Source organism: Emydura macquarii, unplaced genomic scaffold (genome assembly GCF_026122565.2).
Source record: "Emydura macquarii macquarii isolate MOO-44397 ecotype Brisbane River unplaced genomic scaffold, CSIRO-AGI_Emac_v2 contig_1230, whole genome shotgun sequence".
NCBI lineage: Eukaryota > Metazoa > Chordata > Testudines > Chelidae > Emydura > Emydura macquarii.
The window spans coordinates 8426311-8447906 of NW_027131367.1; the positions used below are offsets into that span (position 1 = coordinate 8426311).

The 21596-nt window shown below is 43.6% G+C and overlaps 1 protein-coding gene across 5 annotated transcripts in view; it reads right to left on the bottom strand.

Moving 5' to 3' along the window:
• RAB11FIP4 (RAB11 family interacting protein 4) overlaps positions 1 to 21596 on the bottom strand; it is a 182273-nt gene that overhangs the window by 24703 nt on the left and 135974 nt on the right. For 2 of the 5 annotated variants that reach the window (XR_010919560.1, XM_067547407.1), the window contains exons 4-5: positions 1669 to 1892; positions 277 to 468 (exon numbers count right to left, since the gene is read on the bottom strand). Coding sequence is in view for 4 of the 5 variants with exons in the window: in XM_067547407.1 (XP_067403508.1) it covers positions 277 to 468; positions 1669 to 1892 (416 nt within the window). In the remaining variant the exon portion in view is untranslated. Of the gene's footprint in view, positions 1 to 276; positions 469 to 1668; positions 1893 to 21059; positions 21181 to 21228; positions 21474 to 21596 lie in introns of those variants that run through there. The other 3 variants (XM_067547409.1, XM_067547408.1, XM_067547410.1) reach the window with 3 other exon arrangements.

A 21596-nucleotide genomic window follows, 5' to 3' on the forward strand; every position in this document is an offset into this window, starting at 1 on the left:
TAATAGTGGTTCCGGTTGTAAAATCCAAGAATTGCAATATATAAAGAGAATAAACTTAGGAGCAAAGTGAGGGGGTTTATTTCCGTGTGACCATAACGTCAGCTCATTGGAAACAACGTAATTGTTGCTATGGGTTTTACAAGTAAGACATTTGCCAATAGCGTTGTGGGCAGAAATTGAATTTTAGTTTTAAAATAACTAGACAATCCCAAGAAGTTCAGGTACAGCCTCTGTATCTGCTCTCCGAAGAGAACACCGTAAAGAGTAAGTAGCAACCTGGAAGACACAGATGAGCCAAGGTCAGAGTAGGCATTGGTTCTGGTCTCATCATCAGGACATGGACTGCTGGGAGTAAAATCCACATCATCTCCTTCTCCATAGTCTTCAAATTGTTCCTCATTACTGATCAGAGAGGCGGTGGAATAGGTAGAGAGGTCAGATGCTGCGGAGGGGTTGTGAGGACTCGACCTGAAACAAGACGTCAGAACACCCCTTAGAGAGCGCCTTTTGCCTAAGGCGGTATTTCTCAACCTGTTTGGGCTGGCGACTCCTTATTTAAAGTGAAAAGCTTTCATGATCCACTTGCATTTATTATTAAAAACGTCACTCCGGACGTCTGCGGTGGACCAGGGAATTAAACCCAGATGCCCCAAGTCCCAGACTAGCACCCTAACCACTGGGTCACCCTTCTTCTCCAGCCCACTGCTCCCCATAGTAAGAACTGACTAGGGGCCCAGGCTTTGCTCCTCTTGTGTAATCTAGTCCCACAACTCCTGAAATATTTCAGTGGCTGGGACCTTCCAAACCCATCCCTCCCATGTTCCGCGACTGGCCGATGTGTAGTGAATGAGGCAGGGGATTACAGGAAGAGAAAGGAGGGTCGTGATTAAGACACTTGAATATTGCCCTGGAGAGCTGGATTCTATCCCAGCCTCTGCTACAGAGTTTCTACACGATGCTGGATAAGTCATTTACACCAGACTTTTCACAGGTGGTCAGTAATTGCATGTTTCTTCTTTTCTGGGTGCCTGACACTTCTTTGCAGGCCTGGGCCTGCAATGGTAAAAAGCTCTAGCTGACAAACTGAAAGGTGCCTCCAGACGTCAGGGGGAATGTAGTGCACACAGGATGGCAACAAAAAGCTCCTCAGCTACTCCTGCAAAGCCTATCTGGCCCAGCCCTCATGGACTTTTAGCGTGATAGAAGAGAACAACTAAGGCTGAAGTAGCACCTGCAGGCTGTTGCTTTGCAGTGGATTCATATTTGAGCCCTAACGCAAATAGGCTCAAGGAAGTAGGAAGGTGAACAAGGAAACATCCACCCATTTTTGGCAATTAACACGGTGATCAAGATTAATGAGAACTAAGCCAGTGCTGTCACTATAAAACAGGACTATCCCAGCCGAGGTGCCATATACCCACGGTAACCCAACTGGAGCCTGGAGAACAAGCCAGAAGATTGGAAATCTCAGCCCTCCTAAGCCACCTAAAGGAGATGGATGACCAAATCTGTCCATTTAAAATTAATGGGATCTGGACACCTAATTCCAGGGGTCTGAAAACCTCAGCCCAGACAGGCCTAAAATGAGAGGGATCAGTTGGTTTAAGCCCCTCCCTCAAAGACGACTCTGGTCTTGAAATTCAGACAGACAGGCACAACACCACTCACTTGTCCACAGGCAGAAACAGACCACCGAGCACACTGTCCTTCTCTTCACTTCCACACACAACCGATGCCTCAGAGCTCTGTGCACTTTCGATGGCACTGTCCATGTCAGACTCATGGTGGACCTCTTGCTGGGCCAGGGTCATCGTGTCTTCATCAGGAAACAGCTCTGACTCACTGTACGTGCTTTCGCCGTCCAAATAGGCACAGTCCTGGATTTCGCTGCCCTGTCCATGGAAGGGGAAGACAAGTCAGGAGGCATACAAATCTGCTGCAAGATTTGCAGAATAAATGGAAGCAGCAGCCACATCCCTCTCCTAGAAACACCTTCGGCATGCTGGTATTTGCAGCGGAATGGCGTTTAAAGGGTTACTTTTAGAGGGCCCGATCCTGCAAACCCTCAATACACAGAGCTTCTCCTAAAGCATAAAATATACCAGACCTCTAACTAATGTTACATACTGTTACAGAGAGCCAGCTGAAGGAATACTTGCCGGAACCACAACCTGCCTTTGACGGCGCGTGTCAACTAGGGCAGAACTGACTCCTGTTCACAACTGGGCTTGTATTCCCCACCTTGTGCAACTGGAAAGCTCTGGTCTCCAGTATTCATCTGTCTAAATTCTTTTCCTATAGTGTCCTTTACAAAGAAAGATAGCTAGGGAACAGATTTTCAGTGGTCATTTAGTAATAGAACCTCTCAATAGAAATGCAGGACCTAGCAATAGCCATTTGCTTATTTGTTGAAGGGTAGAAGAATTTGGGGCGCAAATCTACCCTTCATATATTCATAGGCTTTAAAGTCAGAAGGGACCATTCTGATCATCTAGTCTGACCTCCTGCACAACGCAGGCCACAGAACCTCACCCACCCACTCCTGTAATAGACCCCTAATGTCTGACTGAGTTATTGAAGTCCTCAAATCATGGTTTAAGACTTCAAGGTACAGAGAATCCAGCAGCAAGTGACCTGAGCTCCACACTGCAGAGGAAGGCGAAAAACCCCCAGGGCCTCTGCCAAGCTGCACCATACAATAATTACTACAAGTCATGAGCCATATACATTTTTGTATGCATTCCAGTTACTTTGTTATCCAGATGTCTCCTCCAGCACACAGCAGCTCTGGTATCCCAGTTTGCACATACTGGGAGCTGTGGCCTATCCTTGTGGATGAGCTGTTATTTTTTCTATGCTTTGAAAACACAAGAACCAGTCAAACTCTGAAGATTAATCTCCACCTTTAAAATTAAAGATGTCCCCAACTAAGATGACGTCATATCGGAGCAGTACATGAGACAAATGCGCTTCCACTAACAAACAGCTCAGTCACCCAGCTGAAGCAACAAGGGACTACTCTGCACCAGAAGAAAACTGCAACTTCTTATAAACAGCCTTTTGTAACAATCGTTACTAGAAATTCATCTCTTATCGAGCCTGTTTTTTTCCTGGAAGACGGACATCCGAGGAACTAGCAGGATTGTAACATTACAGAGACCAACTATGTGAACCCTGATTATATGAAAGCAAAACGGACTTTTTATTCAGACTTTTTAGAACTCTGTTTTTAGGTCACTGGAGTTAAAGAGTGCTTCAAGACACGGGCAGGAGGAAAGCTCTCTGGAAGCTAAAGCTTCAAAACACCCCACTAATTCACTTGGGAACACTCACTCCTCTTCCCTGGGTCCTCCAAAAGTTAGTCCAGCAAAAACAGGGGTGGGGGTAGGGGGGAAAACCAGATTATTTTGCATTCCATATATTTTTAAAGCACTAATAGACTGGGATTTTTAAGAGGAGCCTATGGGAATAAGGAGCTTGGATCCCATGGGACTTGGACACCTAGCACCCTTAGGCCACTAGGAAAACTAGACATGCTCATAGCTATGCACCTGTGCAAGTCTTTGCAGGGTGCAGCCCTAAATTTGACTTTGAAACTGAACCAAGATGCCCGTTACTTGTGCTCATGGAAATCTACCACTGAAGAAATCAAATAGAAATGAAGAACTGCTCACTCTCAGAGTTCACTGCTACATATGCTGTCACTGACCTTCATATCCCGAGACTGAGAGAAGGTGTTTCCACAGGCAGTTAACTCCCTGCCTGCACTTCTGCTTCCTCCCACAGCTCTACAGCAGATACACTTTTGCAAAGAAACATCCCTTAGGCAAATCACTGTAAAGTCATGTTGATATTGCAGAACTTTGGACTCATTAGTTTCTAGGAAATGGATTTCCTCCTCAGCATGTTCTCTGAATGCTCATGGATGGTAAATAGGAATTATATACACAGGTTAAGGGACAGTGTATTTAAAAGGCACTTTAATACAGATCTTTCCTATGTTTCCATATTAAACAATGACTTTGGTCTAGAGGAAACATTTCCAAGAAGTGCCCAAGTGACTTCTGAAAATGGGATTTAGCCACTTTTGAAAATTGTACACATCACTACATTAGCTACGGGGGAGGCAGTGCTTCCCTAGTGGCTAGAGCCCTGCACTGGGACTCAGGAGACCTTGGTTCTATTTCTGGGTCTTCCGCTAGGTGACCTTGGGTACTTTCTCTCTGCCTCATTTTCTTCATTTGTAAAATGAGGTTGGCCATTCTTCCCTCCTTTATAAAATGCCTCGAGATCCACAAATAAGACATGCTAATGTATATTTATATATAAAAATTGTGCTATTTGTTTTTAACATCTTTAGTTAGCTACAACCATTTGGACATCCACAGGTCTAGGACGGGCATGAGTCACCCCAGATGTTTGCTACAGCGTGGTAACCCGCAGAGTTGCCACATTTCTTAAGGGTTTAATGCAATTCCACACAAACGGCTGTTACACAAGCATCCAGATCTGTTAAAAATTCTGTGATCCAGGAGAGGATGGCACTCAAGCAAAGTTTTCAGTAAAGACTGCCAAAGTAAATCTTTATCCAGCAGGTATATCTCATTGGTATTAAAACGAATTAATGTGAGAAACTGAAGGTCAACAGCGGCATGACAAGCTCCCGTTCCAAATTCTGTAGTTAGCAGCTTACATTTAGTTTTCTAATAATAGGAATCCAGATTCTCTAAAAAGATCCATTAGCAATTAAATGCACAGTCAATCTCTCCAGAGTGCTACGTGCTCATTTCCCCCTCCCTACAATTTTCAGCAGGCTAATGAGCCACATTTTTATTACAATGTATATTTATAATAAGTCACAGCACAGCACACACTGTAGCTAATTCTTTTTGTCAGCACCACATATTGTTTCTAATGGTAATTATTCCTCCGCTTTTAAACTTTCCACTTCTAAGTCCCTCTAGGGTACCGGCTTTGGGGAAACCATCACTCACAGTAGCCAGTTTATTTCAAAAACTCCTCAAACTTGCTTTATGCCTAGAGGAAGCTATTCATTATAAAACCAGACAGAACAGCCACTTCCAGACAGGGGTGCTGGAACAATTTGTATAGTGGGGGTGCTGAGAGCCATTGAACCAAACCAAAAACCCTGTATAGAATGGAAATCACTTCAAGCCGGGGGTGCAACAGCACTCCCTCACTCTTTGTTCCAGCACCATGCTTCCAGAAAGAGAGAGTCCGTTGGCTCACCTGAGAGAATTGCTGCCCATGAACTATGAGGAACTCTGGCTAAGAGATTTGACTTTAGCACAATATAGGCCATACATGCAGCCAGCCCAGCAAACGGATGGGGCAAACGAATGGCTTGTTGCACTCTAGAACTTTGCCATCAGATGGAAGACCAACCACCTAACCCTTGTAGTGTTAGACAACTTCTCTCCCTCCATGATGCACTATAAAAGTTCACCGCACAAGCTGAATAACGTGTCTGTGTCTAAGACGGAATCTTGCTTATCTTGTGCCTTGGGCAGGGATAAGTTTGAGAGAGAAGGAGCTGATGATTGTCTGAACCATTACCTTTTTAAACAACAAAGGGGTTTGAGGGCAGCTGTGTGAAACCGCTTGAGGTTGTGTATGCCAGATGAACAGAGGGCAGGAACTGAGCCAAAGGTGCATGATCAAATGAGTTTTATCACATCTACATGTATGGAGGGCATGTATATATACATATACACACACATTAGAAGACTGTTTTCTATAATGATCAACCTTCATTACAAGTACAACCCTATCAGGAAACTTGATTCTAGCACATTTAGTCTTGTTTTGTTGATGGGATTTTGGTGTTTTAACCACATCTCCAAACTGTGGTAAGGCAAACACACCACAGGTTTGAGGCAAGGTTAAAAATGCTAAAGCTGTCTGAATTGCTGAAGGCCATACAAGTTCTGTTAGTCAATGGGAATCATGTGAAGCAACCCTTCCCAGTGATTTGAAACAAAATTGTGTAAAATGCTCTAAGCTCAACTTGGCTTCTTGTGATCTTTCAGTGGTCAAGCTCTGAGCTCTGTTGGCTGAAAAGTCACTGCTAAAGAAAATACCACTCTTTCCACTTACACTTCTATTTCTGTGCCTATCAAAGGCTTATCTTTGTATCTAAGTGATTCTTAAGGCACATGAAGTTGTAGACTTCCATGGAATATTCACTGACTTGGCAGAATTCAATTTTAATTTTTTTTTTGGTAACTGACAGATAATGTCAATCTTTACTTTAAGCATTTTTTCTATGTTTATCTATAAATTTTCCACAGTTGTGCAAAATTATGGGGAGAGGGATCAACATTACAGCAAATATCCTTAATTAAAACTTCAGTAAGTTTTCAAGCAGCATTTTTCTTACTTTATCTGTAAATTTCAATCATCAATGGAAATATTTTTTCGTTAGACTGTGTGTGTATAATGAAATCAACATTTACAAATAAAAATTGAATCCTTCCAAGCCTAAATATTCACAAATGGAGCTGCAATGGGTCACAGGAAATCACAAAGAAAATACCCACGACATGTACAACCCCCAAAAACCACCACGAGGGATTAAAGCTGAGAGTTAGCAAATATTATTACTAAGCACCATGCATGCCAGTGTACATTACTAGCTCAAGCGATGAAAATATTTAAATGTTTAAGCATGAATATCAGTGATCTCCACTTCATATAGTACTGTCAGTGCTGAAAGTACATCTAGCTAGCACAAGAAGCTCATATACCCACTTCTACAAGACGGCAGACTTATGCTAATTTTTTAAAAAGTTTATGTTTATAGTTAACTCTCTAAATTTATTTCTACATAGCCTGGAAATAAAGCATTATCTGTGCAAAATACAAGATTGATTGGAACACACTCTACTTAACTCAGCTTTTCTGTAAAAAGATAAATGCTACCTACATATCAAAGCTAAGATGTATGGAACGTTGCAACCCTAAACCATTCATTCAGTTTAAAAAAAATCCACACACAAACCTACAGAGGGAAGAGAGAGGCAAGATGCAACAGGAAAATGAGTTATTGATCTGGATTCTTACTATAGCGTGCTCCCTATTTTATTGTCTTGACGATACCAAGAAAAATTGTGATTGTTTTGGAAGGTTCCTACATAGCACACAGTACAGTATAGAATAAAAGAATACTAAATGGCTTGCCGTTAAGTTAAGCAACAAGCCTCTCATATTATTACCTAATCAGGCACTGAAGGTATCCCAAAGTACTTTACGTAGCAGTGAGACAGATAATTGTGCAGCAAGTGATTAATATACAGCAATACTTTGCTCTGCACTAACACCTGTTGTCCATGGATCGCAGAACAGTTCACAGAAATTAATTAGTTTCCTCTCTCTCAGGAGGAAACTGTGAGGCTTAAGTCTTATCCACATTTAATACAGATGAATAAACTGGGGCAGAGTGGTTAGTGACTTTTAGATGGTCACACCAAGTTCGAAGGAGAGCTCTAAGTTCTGCTCTAGCTATTAGAACCTACTCCCTTCCTTTGAGCCCCATGTACGCTACCACAGCAACCGTTATGAAGTTCAATGACTAGATGGTTCGGGGGAACACAACCTGCAACGAGTCTTACCCAGAAGGTGACTAGGGTGAACTGCCCCCACGTTGGAAGCAACAGAAGTAGCTACCATTAAAATGCTTTAATACTTTTAACTTTGCTAGACAGTCCATGATTTTTTAATGAAGAGAGGCACTGGAGTTATAGCTTATTACAACAATCTATAAAGGATGAATATAAACAAACACCACAGGTATGCAGGGACAAAATTAGAAAGGCCAAGGCACAAAACGAGATTAAACTAGCTAGAGACATAAAGGGTAACAAGAAAACATTCTACAAATACATGAGAAGCAAGAGGAAGATCAAGGACAGGGTAGGCCCGTTACTCAATGGGGGGGGAGGGGAAGCACAATAACAGAAAACGTGGAAATGGCAGGAGTGCTAAATGACTTCTTTGTTTCGGTTTTCACCAGGTTGGTGGCAATTGAATGTCTAACATAGCGAATGCCAGTAAAAATGAGGCAGGATCAGAAACTAAAATAGGGGAAGAACAAGTTAAAAATTACTCAGACAAGTTAGATGTCTTCAAGTCACCAGGGCCTGATGAAATGCATCCTAGAATACTCAAGGAGCTGACTGAGGAGATATCTGAGCCATTAGCGATTATCTTTGACAAGTCTTGGAAGACAGGAGAGATTCCAGAAGACTGGAAAAGGGCAAATCTAGTGCCCATCAACAAAAAGGGAAATAAAGGACAAGCTGGGAAATTACAGACCAGTCAGCTTAACTTCTGTACCTGGAAAGATAATGGAGCAAATAATTAAGCAATCAATTTGCAAACAACTAGAAGATAAGGTAATAAGTAACAGCATGGATTTGTCAAGAACAAATCATGTCAAACCAATCGGATAGCTTTCTTTGACAGGGTAACAAGCCTTGTGGATAGGGGGGAGGCAGTAGATGTGGTATATCTTGACTTTAGTTAGGCTTTTGATACGGTCCCACATGACCTTCTCTTAAACAAACTAGGGAAATACAACCTAGATGGAGCTACTATAAGGTAGGTGCAAAACTGGTTGGAAAACCATTCCCAGAGAATAGTTATCAATGGTTCACAGTCATGCTGGAAGGGCATAACGAGTAGGGTTCTGCAAGGATCAGTTCTGAGGCCGGTTCTGTTCAATATTTTCATCAATGATTTAGATAATGGCATAGAGAGTACACTCCTTAAGTCTGCGGACGATACCAAGCTTGGAGGGGTTGCAAGTGCTTTGGAGGATAGGATTATAATTCAGAATGATCTGGACAAACTGGAGAATTGGTCTGAGGTAAATAGGATGAATTTAATAAGGACAAATGCAAAGTGCTCCACTTAGGAAGGAATAATCAGTTGCACACATACAAAATGGGAAATGACTGCCTGGGAAGGAGTATTGAGGAAAGGGATCTGGGGGTCATAGTGGACCACAAGCTAAATGAGTCAACAGTGTAAGGCTGTTGCAAAAAAAGCAAACATGATTCTTGCATGTATTAGCAGGAGTGTTGTAAGCAAGACAGGAGTAGTAATTCTTCTGCTCTACGCGGCGCTGATTAGGCCTCAGCTGGATTATGTCCAGTTCTGGGCGCCACATTTCAGGAAAGATGTGGACAAATTGGAGAAAGTCCAGAGAACAACAACAAAAATGATTAAAAGTCTAGAAAACATGACCTACGAGGCAAGATTGAAAGAACTGGGTTTGTTTGGCCTGCAGAAGAAAAGACTGAGAGGGGACATGATAACAGTTTTCAAGCACATAAGAGGAGGAGGAGGGAGAAAAATTGTTGTTCTTAACCTCTGAGGGCAGGACAAGAAGCAATGGGCTTCAACTGCAGCAAGGGAGGTTTAGGTTGGACGTTAGGAAAAACTTCCTAACTGTCAGGGTGGTTAATAACGGGAATAAATTGCCTGAGGAGGTTGTAGAATCTCCATCATTGGAGATTTTTAAGGGCAGGTTAGACAAACACCTGTCAGGGATGGTCTAGATGTTACTTACTCCTGCCATGAGTGCAGGGGACTGGACTAGATGACTTCTCGAGGTCCCTTCCAGCCCTATGATAACCCACTAACTCACCCACCCCCAGCTGTTTCCCCCACCTTCCTGGAGGGTGTTAACGGACAACTTCATCTTGAATGGGCCATTAAAATATGCATTAACTGCTCATGCAAAACCATCTGTCCTCTCTTGTTTATCTGTGACACTCTGAGTAAGTTTCCGAGACCTGAAGAAGAGCTCTGTGTAAGCTCCAAAGCTTGTCTCTCGCCAACAGAAGTTGGTCCAATAAAAGATATTCTCTCACCCAGCTTGTCTCGCTAATATCCTGGGACTGACATGGTTAAAATACTGACATTTATCATTTACCTGCCAACCAGCAGTCTGGAACCAAGGGACATGCCCACATGAATCCTGTCACATCTCAAAGGAGGAACATAAAGTTGCTCAAAAGTACTATCCAGGTAGTTATCCGGCCTCTATAACCATAGCATCTGATCACCTCACAAGCACTGAGGTTTATCCTCACAACAGAAGTAGGGAAGCAAATTTCACCCTGAATTACAACAGTTTGATTGTCTAATCAGTTAAAACTGGGATTTCCGACCATATAATTGGCAATAGCAGTCTTGATCAAGTGACCTCAGCCAGAACGCCAGCTCTCAGTTTCAACCCCTTCCCTCAGAGTGGGCTTCCTGCTTTAATAGTGATTCTGAAAGTTTGATCTTAATTAGTAATACGTCAGAGTTGTCCTTCCTTCCCAGGCTAAACAACAGAAAAGCCACCTCAACACAATGGGGGGGAACAGGTGTCAGGGAGAGATGCGGAAGGCTTGGCAGCCTCCCACATAAATACTACTTAGCATCACAAACCTACTTGAAAAATAGGCTCTTGTCCCCATTGAAAAAAGCCTATTGAATCTGAAGGCAAACATCTCCCACTATTTAGTTGGGGGAGGGTGCCGCAAGCACAGTGTACTTTCTGCACGAAGCGTATTTAAACCCAACAGTTAAATCCCCATTTTAAACAAATAAATCCTTCTGAGAACTGAAGGCGAAATTATGTAAGGAGCAGGTGATTTACTTGCCAGTTATTTGAACGAAAGTGGCAGAAGTCCTGTGTCGGCAAGACACGCGCAGAATGAATTGCTCAACTGAGCGGTTAATAAATAGTGCTTCTACAATTTAGTTCACTGGGAAGTTTCAGAGCTTCCTGTCAGCAGGCAAGTCTCACCCACACAGCAATGGCTGGCTGGTGGGCAACCATATGAAGTAATGACTTCAATAAGCCTTCAGAAACAGGTAGAGGGGAACAGATGCCTTGCCTTGCCGTGTTCTCTGGTCTAAAGAGAAAGGAAGACAGCAGGAATGCCAAAGCAGCTGGTGTTTAATAGAATAGTAATTCTCTACATGCTGATCTTTGACTTTCGAAGATTTAGTTTAAGCTATTCAAATGAGAAGCTATTTTAAGGCTACAAATTACAGTTTGCTCAGTGCAGTCAAGCTCCATGTGACTGGTTCGTTACCTGGGTCTAACATTTAAAGTTCAATTTTGGAATTAACCTCACACAAAGCTGGAGTGCGCTATGAGAAGGAGTTTCTAGGGGAAGTTATTCTTTAGCCTCAGGCTAATATTGAATGCGGGTCAGCCTCTCATAAAGCCGTTAAGAATCTTTTTGGTCCACAGTGCAAAAGTGTGAATGTACTATTGGGTGCGGTCAGTCACCTGCATGTATAAGAGAACGTTAGGGGCTCACCCAGTAGTGTAATTCAGGGGCAGTGTGTTGACTGAAAAAACAAACTTCTACTTCTGTGCCCTTCACACTTAACTATCTGCACACAAGGCAAAGCCAGGGCTTTGGAAAAGTTGCTCTGTGCTCTTTTTTAGGTTGTGTAAACTGACCCTCCTTTTCCAGTGCTAAAGAAAAGAGTTTGCAGATTGGAGCCAGGCCAGGAACTGCAGGAGTCATGTGTGTTTGCAGTAAACTACCTGTCACTGTAATTGGTGGTAATAGAAGTGCCAGACCTCTTCATTTGCAGGGTCCAGTTTGAAGCACTCCTTTTCAATGTGCATTATTTCGCTGGGAAGTTCTTGACATTAGCAGGGACTGACAGTGACTTTAGCAGAGAACTAATTGAAGCAGCTAAGAAAGTTGCCTTCCCTATAGAGATTAAAAAATAGCATCATTGCCTGGTAGAATTCCCAGGCTCACTGAGCTGCAACTATCGTTTTATCTGAATGCAACATGAGCTGTAGATAGGGCATGGTTTCTGGGGAAGGAGAACAGGCTTGGTTTGTGAAAGTCAGCACCCCGGTGTTAGGAATGGGGGGATATTTTCCCCCAGTCTCCACAGTGTAGATAGGGCCACTGGCAGAGACAAGAACAGAAAACCTGAGTGCCTGACTCATTCTCCTTCTCTCCCCAGCATTGCACACATGTCTTGCATTTCAGAAGAAAAGATGTAAATTTTCCATCCGGACTTATACAGCTTGTTTAAAGGAAAACGCCTATAGCGTGTTTGTTCCAAATGTCACTTTAAGACCAAGATGACCATTGCTAGCAGGAGATGTAGGAGCCCAATTAATATTGACATTTTAGAAAACAGTTCACACGGTGTTTACACAGTGTGAAACTCATCTCATCATGCAAACTTCTAGATTGCTGACCTGAGCAACACAGAGTCACAGCTCTCTTTCAGCATTACAGGTTTATGGTCGATAAATCTCTTTGAAGGCTTATCTTGGCATTAGGAGGAGGAGGGTGCTCCAACCTGCCTCCACCAGATTGATCTGCACAGGGAAAAGCACTCCAGATGCCTCTTTCCTGAAGGTCTCGCAGGCAAGATAGAATTGTTAAACACTTGCTGAAAAGCAAGTTGCAGAAAGCTGTGTCCCAGCCGCAGGGAATATGCTAAGACAGCGTCTGTTTTCTAAAGTCTGGGGAATTCTCAAATATATTCAGTGTACACATGGCACTTGCTGAAAATAAGATCTTAGCACCACAGGGTAAACTTGGCATAATTAACACTCATGAGAAATCTGTTCTTTAAGTCACAGCAATCTCTTTCCTTCCTACAGCACAAGAACAGCAGTGGCGGGGGGGAGAGGTTTGTCAGACTCTCACTGGGGATCACTTCCTAGGACTCTTCCCCTCTCTCTCTCTCTCTCTCTCTCTCGAGGTCTTGCCTACACTAAACATTTTTACCCTTTCCTAGCAATGGTGCAGCTGCCCCAACCCCACCAACGGTGTAAGCACCAGGATGGGCGTGAGCATTTACCACCATTGTGCCATTTCACCACTGTCATCTTGGTGACGTGATCATAAACGCCATTGAGCCCGGGCGCTCCATCCGGTTAGCCACAGGCAGCTATCATATTAGACACAACAATCCTTATGCACGCTGAATGTGAAATCAGGATTCATTCGGCGCTAGTTAACACGTGGTTGTTCCACCAACAGAGACAAGCCCGAAGATACTGGTCAGCTAAAAATCAAAGCTATTCTGAAACAATATTACTGCTTCTTAAATGCACTGTTATACTATGCAAATAAGCATACAGATGTGTTGGAGAGAGAGACTTATTTTTCTCTCTTTAGTCAACTGTGGCTCAAGCCCCTGAAGAAATGGCTTCTCAGTCTAGTTCTGCAACTAACACTAGTTTATAAAGTAGAAGAGGTTCATTGTAACTGGCATTTTCTGCTCAGAAGACCGCTGAACTCATGCACAAAAGCACTGTAGCACTTCTTTTCCTTGAAAAAAGCCTCAAGGGCAAAGAATTGGATACACAGTAATTTAGAAAAGTCTTGCCAGGGGGTGTACCAGACATATGGATCAAGAACTCCCCTAGCAGCCTTACTGCAGATCTGGGATGCGGGGGGGGGGGGAAGAAATCTGGGTCCAAAAAGCAGCCAAACATTGCTGTTCCCTACAAAGGAAGGAAAGCAGTTAGACTGCATCAGTGATGTGCTTTGTCTGCCACAAAGGGAAGGTGTTCATTGGCACAGTGTTAGAAAAAGGGGGTGGATGGACATGGAACAGAGTATACAGAAATCAAAAGCTGTGTATCATGAAATAAGGGACTACACAAGAATGGGGGGAGGGGGAGAATCACATTTAAGCAGGAAATAACTTCTTCCTTGCCTTTAAAAGTGAATTCAGAAGGAAATGGTACTGTTGGAGCTGAACAATGGGCAAAAGGTATTTTAAAAAATTGTGCTGCATTCAAAGAGGATGACAGTCAAGGTTCCCCTAGCAACAATAACTCACCCGCAGAATACTTGGATTAACAGGTAGGTGTCAGCATGGATTTGAGTCAGACCCTGCAGCTGGTGTAAGTCGGGGGGTGGAGGTGGGGAAAAAATCATATTTACACCAGCTAACTTTCTGGCCCACTGTGCACCATGCAGGCAAGTTGCATTACAATGAGACGCTTCCCTTTCACTCCCAAACACTTCTGTGCATTTGAGTGTGTAAAACTAAGTGTTGCCTTAGTTGGGTTTTTATTATGTTTCCTTTTTGGAAAGGGGAAACTGCCAGGACTAAATTAACATCTAGAATAAAAGCTCCTTGTGGCAGGGGCCATCTTTTGGTTCTGTCTTTGTGCAGCACCCAGCATGGTGATGTTCTCGTCCGTGACTGGTGCTCCTCGGTGCTACCGCAATAGACAGACATACCCCAAACCAGCTTTAAAGTTCACAGTGCATTGGTGGTGGACCGAGGAAGGTAAAGGGACTGTTCACACCACTACTGCTGTTATTCAACTGGAGACGAGCTTCTACAGCAGCACATCAGCTTACATGGGCCAGTTTTATCCTCCCAGCGAGAAGGACAGAGAGAGACTTTTAGAAATGAACTGAAAGGTTGTGGGATGTTGTGGAGTCCCAACTGTTTCCAGGTCTGTGTTTCAGGGAGATATTTTCTGGAGTGAGGCGCCCAGGTGCTCTTGAAAATCCCACTGGGCTCCATTCTGTGTTGTTAACTGCCTAAAACCCTTTTGAAAAAAATCTGATCCTCCCTCTAGCAGCATGGTGAAATCAGCTGGTCAACAGAGAATGGAAAGTTCCTCCAACCCCATGTGCCACAAAAGACAGGGTTCATTTATGTTAGGTTCTGCAAAATGTTACACAGCTGGCCAGGTCAGGAGTGATTTTTCCATTTATTGCAGTCAAAAAGATTTTCACTTTTTGATCTGGAAGACCAAAAAAACCCCAAACCAAACAACAAAAAACCCCTTTCCTCTCTCTGGTAAATCCAGAGCAGCTAAAGTCAAGTTTCCTGAAAACTACAAAATAAAAAGCCCCTGGGCTAAGACCAAGCCCGTGAAGTTTCAGCACAGAATGAGAGATTTCTAATCCAACATATACTCGTTGATAGTTCCTCTCATCAAAAAGTCTCAATATGCTTTAGAAAAGGGGATAAGGATACCATAACCTCCTTTCACAGAAGGGAAACATAGGCCCAGAAAGGTTAAGGGTTCCATTTTCAAGCACCTGATTCTCATTTTCAAGTGACTTGGGTACTTACCCTCCTCAGTGCCTAGGGAAGTTGGGCACAGAAGTCTCATACGCACGTCTAAGTGCCTACATCACTTTTGAAAATAGGACCCGGAATAAGAATTTTCAGAAGTACTTAAGCGATTTAAATCTGGTCTACATGCAAGACATCAGCATAGCTACACTGGTCGGACTGTGAAAAAACCACACCCCTAGCACCATGTGCCAACAAAAACCCCAGTATGGACACAGCTTTGTTGACAAAAGAGGGCTTTTCTCAGTTTAGCTAATGTTCAGGGAGATGGTGCTGTGTTCCTACACTGGCTGCACCTCCAGCAGAGGGCTACGACAGCCCAGGCTTAAAGTCACACAGCAAGACTCACAGATCTAGAACTCTACTGGTTATGAGCCCATAAAAAGAGGGGATTCATTGCTAATGGAAGCCCGAATGTAGCCTTACCTAGAACTTTCATTCACAGCAAAGCCGGTAACATATACCCCTAATAAAAATACGCTAAAGGGGATCAACTCTTATGGTAGCTATTTAGGTTTCAGTTTAATCACTTTAAGACACAAACAAAAACAAAAAAAAAACTAAGTTGCCAAAACAGAAATCGACATAAGAAGCAATTACAATATGGAATTTGAGCCAGCGAGACCAGTTCAGCTAGTCATGTGCCTGAAAATACCATTTGCTATTTCCTCCAAACTGATCCAATTGGTTAACAGCCTGCACGCAGAAGGCAGTACTCCCAAGAGCTGCATGAGGATTTACTGTACACAAGTGTTTTCTGAAAACAAATACTGGCCTGGTCAGAGAGCGACTGCAATGAACTCGTGCCCTTGGGAAAACCATCTCTCAACGGGAGTGGATAGCCCAAACTGTGTGGAGAAGAGGAGGGTGTGCGTCTGTATGTGACGTGGTTATTCTTTACTGATCTGTTATCTCCACTTCATCAGTAAGGTGTTAAACATGCCTTTGTTGGGGTGGTTGGTTTTTGGTTTTCGTTTTTGCTGCAAACAAAGGAACACAACTATAGCAGAATGCTAAAGCTCAAAGAAGCATTAAATATAAGACAGTTATGCAACTAACAAAGACTACGCCCAGAAGCACCGTCTACCACAGAACACAGCTAGTTTAGATACTTGCCTCTTACAAGCAGAAACTTCACCTTTGCTATTACACCACAGCTTGTGTGAACAGCTGCAGAGCTGCCTTGATAAAGAGCAACAGCAGGAAGGGGAAGTTTTAATTTTAAAATTATGACTACTATTTATTTTATCATCAGATCATACAACAACAAAAAACAAGTCACCACTTGTATTCCACATGGCTGAGAACATGAAAGAGAGAACTTTAAACACACCAACATCCTTCCTAATACTGCCATAGAGTATAATGCATTCCTAACACAACAAAACAACACTGCTGTCAGAATGCTGTTCCTCCCATTTTCTTCTTTTGTTTGTTACCCTTGCTTATTTTAAATTAAGTCCCAATCCTGCAGGCTGTTCCATCCGGGTGGACCATTACACCCACTGAGCCTAGGCCGTATTCATGAGTATAGAGGAGGCGTCTATGCAGCCCAGCATGTAGGACTGGGGACATAGATTACGAGGCTCCATTTATGTTCGGATTTTAACCACCAGGGTCACTACAGCAACGTAGCTGCTCCACTGCAAACCCTAGTGTAGACACTGCTCCAATACAAGCCACTGGCACAGCTTAACCTCCTGCAAACAATGTAGCACGTCAACACTAAGTTTGCAGTGATGCAGCAGCATCACTAAATTGATAGTTTCACACACACGTATTAAGAGTAGATGACTACACTACCATGCCCTGTGCAAATATTGTTTAACTGGAGCGTTACCACCATTCAAAGCTGCCATATTGCAGCCTTCACTTTTATTTATTTATTATTCATGGTGGTCGCTACAGGCTCTGATAAGGTCCCCGCAATTAGAAAATTGTCCCTGCCCCTAAGACCTCACAGTCTATACTAGCGGTCTATTCTCTTTTACACCATTGTGATTCAAGTCATATAGCAAGTCTGCCAAGGATTTCAGCAAAGAGGGAAACTGGGGCTGTATACTTCTGAGATGTCAATTTCTCTCTCATGAAATTTTTAATATACATACAGTGAGATTGTGTGTCATTAAAGGGACTGCTTCCATCTTTCAGTCTGGATGGATTATGCCACACTGCACTCACTAGGGAGGAGGGGAACTGGGGAAGATGAACAGTTTCAAATCCAAAGTGTGTGAAGAGGGAGAAGCCCCAAATTTCCATAGCACAAGGAAAAGTTTTGCCTTGGGAAACAATTTGGTGAGCAGCCTATTGTTGATGAGGGCAGGGCAAGCATTAAGGACACATTTTTGGTTGGGGCTATAGCTAAGTCTTATATACATACGGACCCTTGGGAAAGTTAATTTGAATGACGTGTTAAAGTGGATTAGTTAAACTACATTAAAAGACTGCATTCACACAGCGATTTAGTTTAGTTAAGCCATTTTAAACACACCCCTTTAGTTTGTGTGGATTAATTTTCCCCAAGTGTCCCATGTAGACAAACCCTAATTTACCTCACATTCAAGGTCAAAGACTTCCATTTAAACTCTGAAGTTAGTAACCTCTTTGAGGAGAGCGTGAGCTCTCAGTCCTTTGCAGATGTTTAGTTGGTGGCTGTTTGCTACAAAGCTGGACTAACGAAAGGTTACTGGCTATGCAGTACAGAACTCTTTGCCATAGTGAATAACTGGAAGTGTAACTTTTAAAACAAGAGGAGAAGCTAATGTTTCTGAAGATTATGCTCTAATATCCTCCCCCGCTCGCTATTCTATGTCTGCAGTGCCTGGTTTGTTTGGGTTTTTTTTAAGTAAATACTTTTGCTCACTTATTCTTTAAGATTATATGTGTAACGTTGAATGACTAATTAGACTAGTTTAAGAAATATTAATTTTGGGCCTGGCTATAAACCACATTGTAATGCCCCACCTGTGTTAAGATCAGGGCTATCACAAATTCTGATTCCATCCACATAGGGTATGTCTCTACCCTTCCATTTTTAGTTGTATTTTAATCATGTTAAAAACACACACAACTATAAATTGTAGTGCAGATGGCAATTTTTTTTTAAAAAAACCTTAAGAACAAACATCCCTTTCTATACTATATTTTACAATGGTCGTATTTAACACATGTTAAGAGAACAGTTCAAAGGCATTCCCAAAGGCACAACCAAACTATGCTACTGGGGCAGGATTATAATGTAACAGTGTCCTGAAATAGTACATTGTGTGTGGTCAAGAAGTACTTAGAAAGTGTCTATCCCAAGCTCAGCACAGCCAACAACCTAAATAAATATCAGAAGAACAAGAGGAATTAGATTATCATACTGCATTTCCTAATTTAAAACAGCCAGCTCTTTGAGCAGGGGTGAGTGTTTGAAGAGATTAATGATCAGATCACAGCTAACTTGGCAGTGACCCAGAATTTTATAGCCATTTAATATATTCCACTGGGACTATGTATTTGGTGTTCAGAAGAGTCAAACCCACCAGTCAAACTAGCTATTATGTAGCTGAACAGGATAAACAGTAATTTAAGTTCCAGAGGGGTAGTCGTGTTGGTCTGTATACAGCAAAAACAACGAGAGTTCTGTAGCACTTTAAAGACTAACACATTTAATTTCTGCAGGCATAAGCTTTTGTGGGCTGCAACCCACTTCGTCAGATGCAAGAAATAGAAATCAGGTAGGGTGTGTGTGTATATATATATATATATACACACACACACACACACACACACACACACAAGGGTAAGGAACAACAATGGGGAGGGTAGGTACTAGCAAAGTCCATTCAGTTAGAGTAGATGAGGCCTATTCACAACCATTGATTAGAAGGTGAGAATGTGTGAACAGTGACAATTACTTCTTGTAATGAGAGAACCATTCCAAGTCCCTATTCAGACCCAGTTTGATTGTGTCAAGTTTGCAGAGGAGTTCCAGCTCTGCAGTTTCTCCCTGAAGTCTGTTTTTGAAGTTTTTTTTGTAGAAGTACAAGTAATTGTCACTGTTCACACAGTATAAGCATTTTTATACTGATATAGCCAAGTCTGCACAAGAAGGGCTGTACTACTTTCACTATTTCAATGCTTTCACTTTTAGCTGAAATTGTTAAAGCAGCCCTTTTGCAGATGAATGGCTGCTCATGCAAATAAAACAAGGTACTACTGAAGCTGACCAAGGATTGCCATGGCTGTAAGGATGGCAGGATTAGGATTACTTCCCAATAATCACCAACAGTAGCGTAGAGCTGGAGAAGAGGACAGTATTGTATACTTTTGGGTCTAAGTCATAGGTCACACTCCCCTCCCCCTCACAATGGAACACGGTCGCCTGTCTCCATTTAAGAGAAGAACAATACCGGATCAGAAATTGCTCAACTCTCCTCAAACCCATTGTTGAGAATCCACAAAGGCAGTAAATCCTTCCAAAGATGAAAGAAGTCTGCAGTATTAACTGTGCCCTCCCAGCCTTTCAAATACACAAGTCATGGGCCCTGTGATCCTTTACTACCAGGCATGGTTCCTTACAACTGTGAGTACCTCCAGTGACTTTAGTGGAAGACTCACGGGTGTAAGCATTACTCTCATTCAGCATTTGCAGGACTGAAATCAGAGCTGCAACAATAGGCGTAATTACAAATAATTCTTCCTTCAGAAGCTATGCAGGGAAGACCCTTTCTACTTCACCCACCCATTTATAGAAAGTAAATGCAATCATAACCATGATTGTGCTATTTAAAAAAGGTTTTAAGAATAAGTTATGTATATCCCATTGGTTTGCCAATACAACATGAGATGCCTAGGATACTTCCCTGAAATTCAGGCAGAGTGATACAAGTCTGCAGCCTTGATTTCCATTCTAGAAGTACACAATTATTATTATTTTTTTTTTTTTTTAAAAACATCAGACCCAGCAACTCACGGTCATTCAAAATACTCCAAAATGAGAGATTCAAATTATGTTTGGAGCATTGTGCATTACTGAGATTCACTCTCTAGCAATGAGAAACCCAAGCACACTTTTTCACTGCACCCTCTGGCTTATTTTGAATGCTGACAGAATCCCCTACCACTTGATGATTTTCCCATTTTAAAGTATTCTTGGAACTGCATAGTAGTAGCCTCCTGCCACATTTCTATTAGCTAAGGTCACACTCTATTACTGGGGTGGGTTGTATGTGTGTGTGACTATTAAACTTTCCGAATTCATATATTTCAAGCAGTGGGGGCGGGGAGGGCGAGGGAAGAGAAGAAAATTATATCGTAACCAGTTTAGATGTTTTCATTTGATTGCCTGGATTTGCAACACTTCCAAAGACATGATACAAGCAACACCACAGTGTAACCGCAACCTGAAAAGCCGTGGAGGATGGGAGACGCTTTCCCTTGCTCGCTGCAAAAATAGCAAGAACGAGTGATCTTGTGTCGACCCAAAATAAAAATCTGTAGAAACCCCCATCATCGACTGTCAGGCTGCGCCAGGCTCACTGGGGTGTGGATCACTAGCCAGCCACACAGCAGCGAACTGACCCGTCCCGACAGAGACACGTCCCCTCTCGGACTTCGCTTCCAAGCCTCAGACTCCGAGCACCCGGAGCAACATGTGAACGCAGCGCACACCGCGCCCCCCTCCCCACGAAGAAGCGGAGCAAGCTCTGCTCCAAACCCGCCGGGTGCAGCGCTGCCCGCCGGCAAGCGGGGAAGGGAACGGGAGGAGACAAGAGGAGGCAGGTGAGTGAAAGGAAGCCCAGAGCCTGCGCCCTCAGTGCCTGGCAGGAAAGCAGCCCAAAGCAGCTCTCTTCCCCCCCTCGGATCTGCTGGGGGGAGGATAAAGCTCAGCTACCGGGGGCAGCCCAGCCAGGGCGCGCACACACACACACACACACACACACACACACACACACCCCCGACTCCGGGCACAGCGAGACGCACACACTGCCCGCTCCCACTCTCCAAACTTCCGCCTCGGTGTCACTCCGGAGGGAGGTGACTGCAACAAGCTCCGCTCTCTCCGGTCCCTTTCTTCTCCCCTTTCCTTCGCTCCCCCTGAGCCTCCTTCTTCCCCCCCCTTACCTGGCTCGGCAGCAGCCCTTCTCACCCCCACTGCCGGCCCGACGGGGGAAGCAGCCGGCGCCCTGAAAGCACCCAGCGCCGCGCCGCGCTCAGCCGCACTCGCGATGCCTCCCTCGCTCCCCACCTTAGGCAACAGTTGGTAGCGCGAAAGCCACGCCCCCGCTGGGGGGTTGCTAGGAGACCCGGGGTTTCATTGTATCCGCTCGGTATCGGGGCCGTGACATCACAATGCCGGGTGTACGAAGATTCCAAAAAAAGGAGGGGCCCGGGGAGGTAATGTACGCGGTAGCCGCTCAAACTTCACCGCCGCGCTTCCGAGACTGCGGAGCCGCTGCTGCCGCCAGGCGGGGGCCGGGGGGGCCGCTACC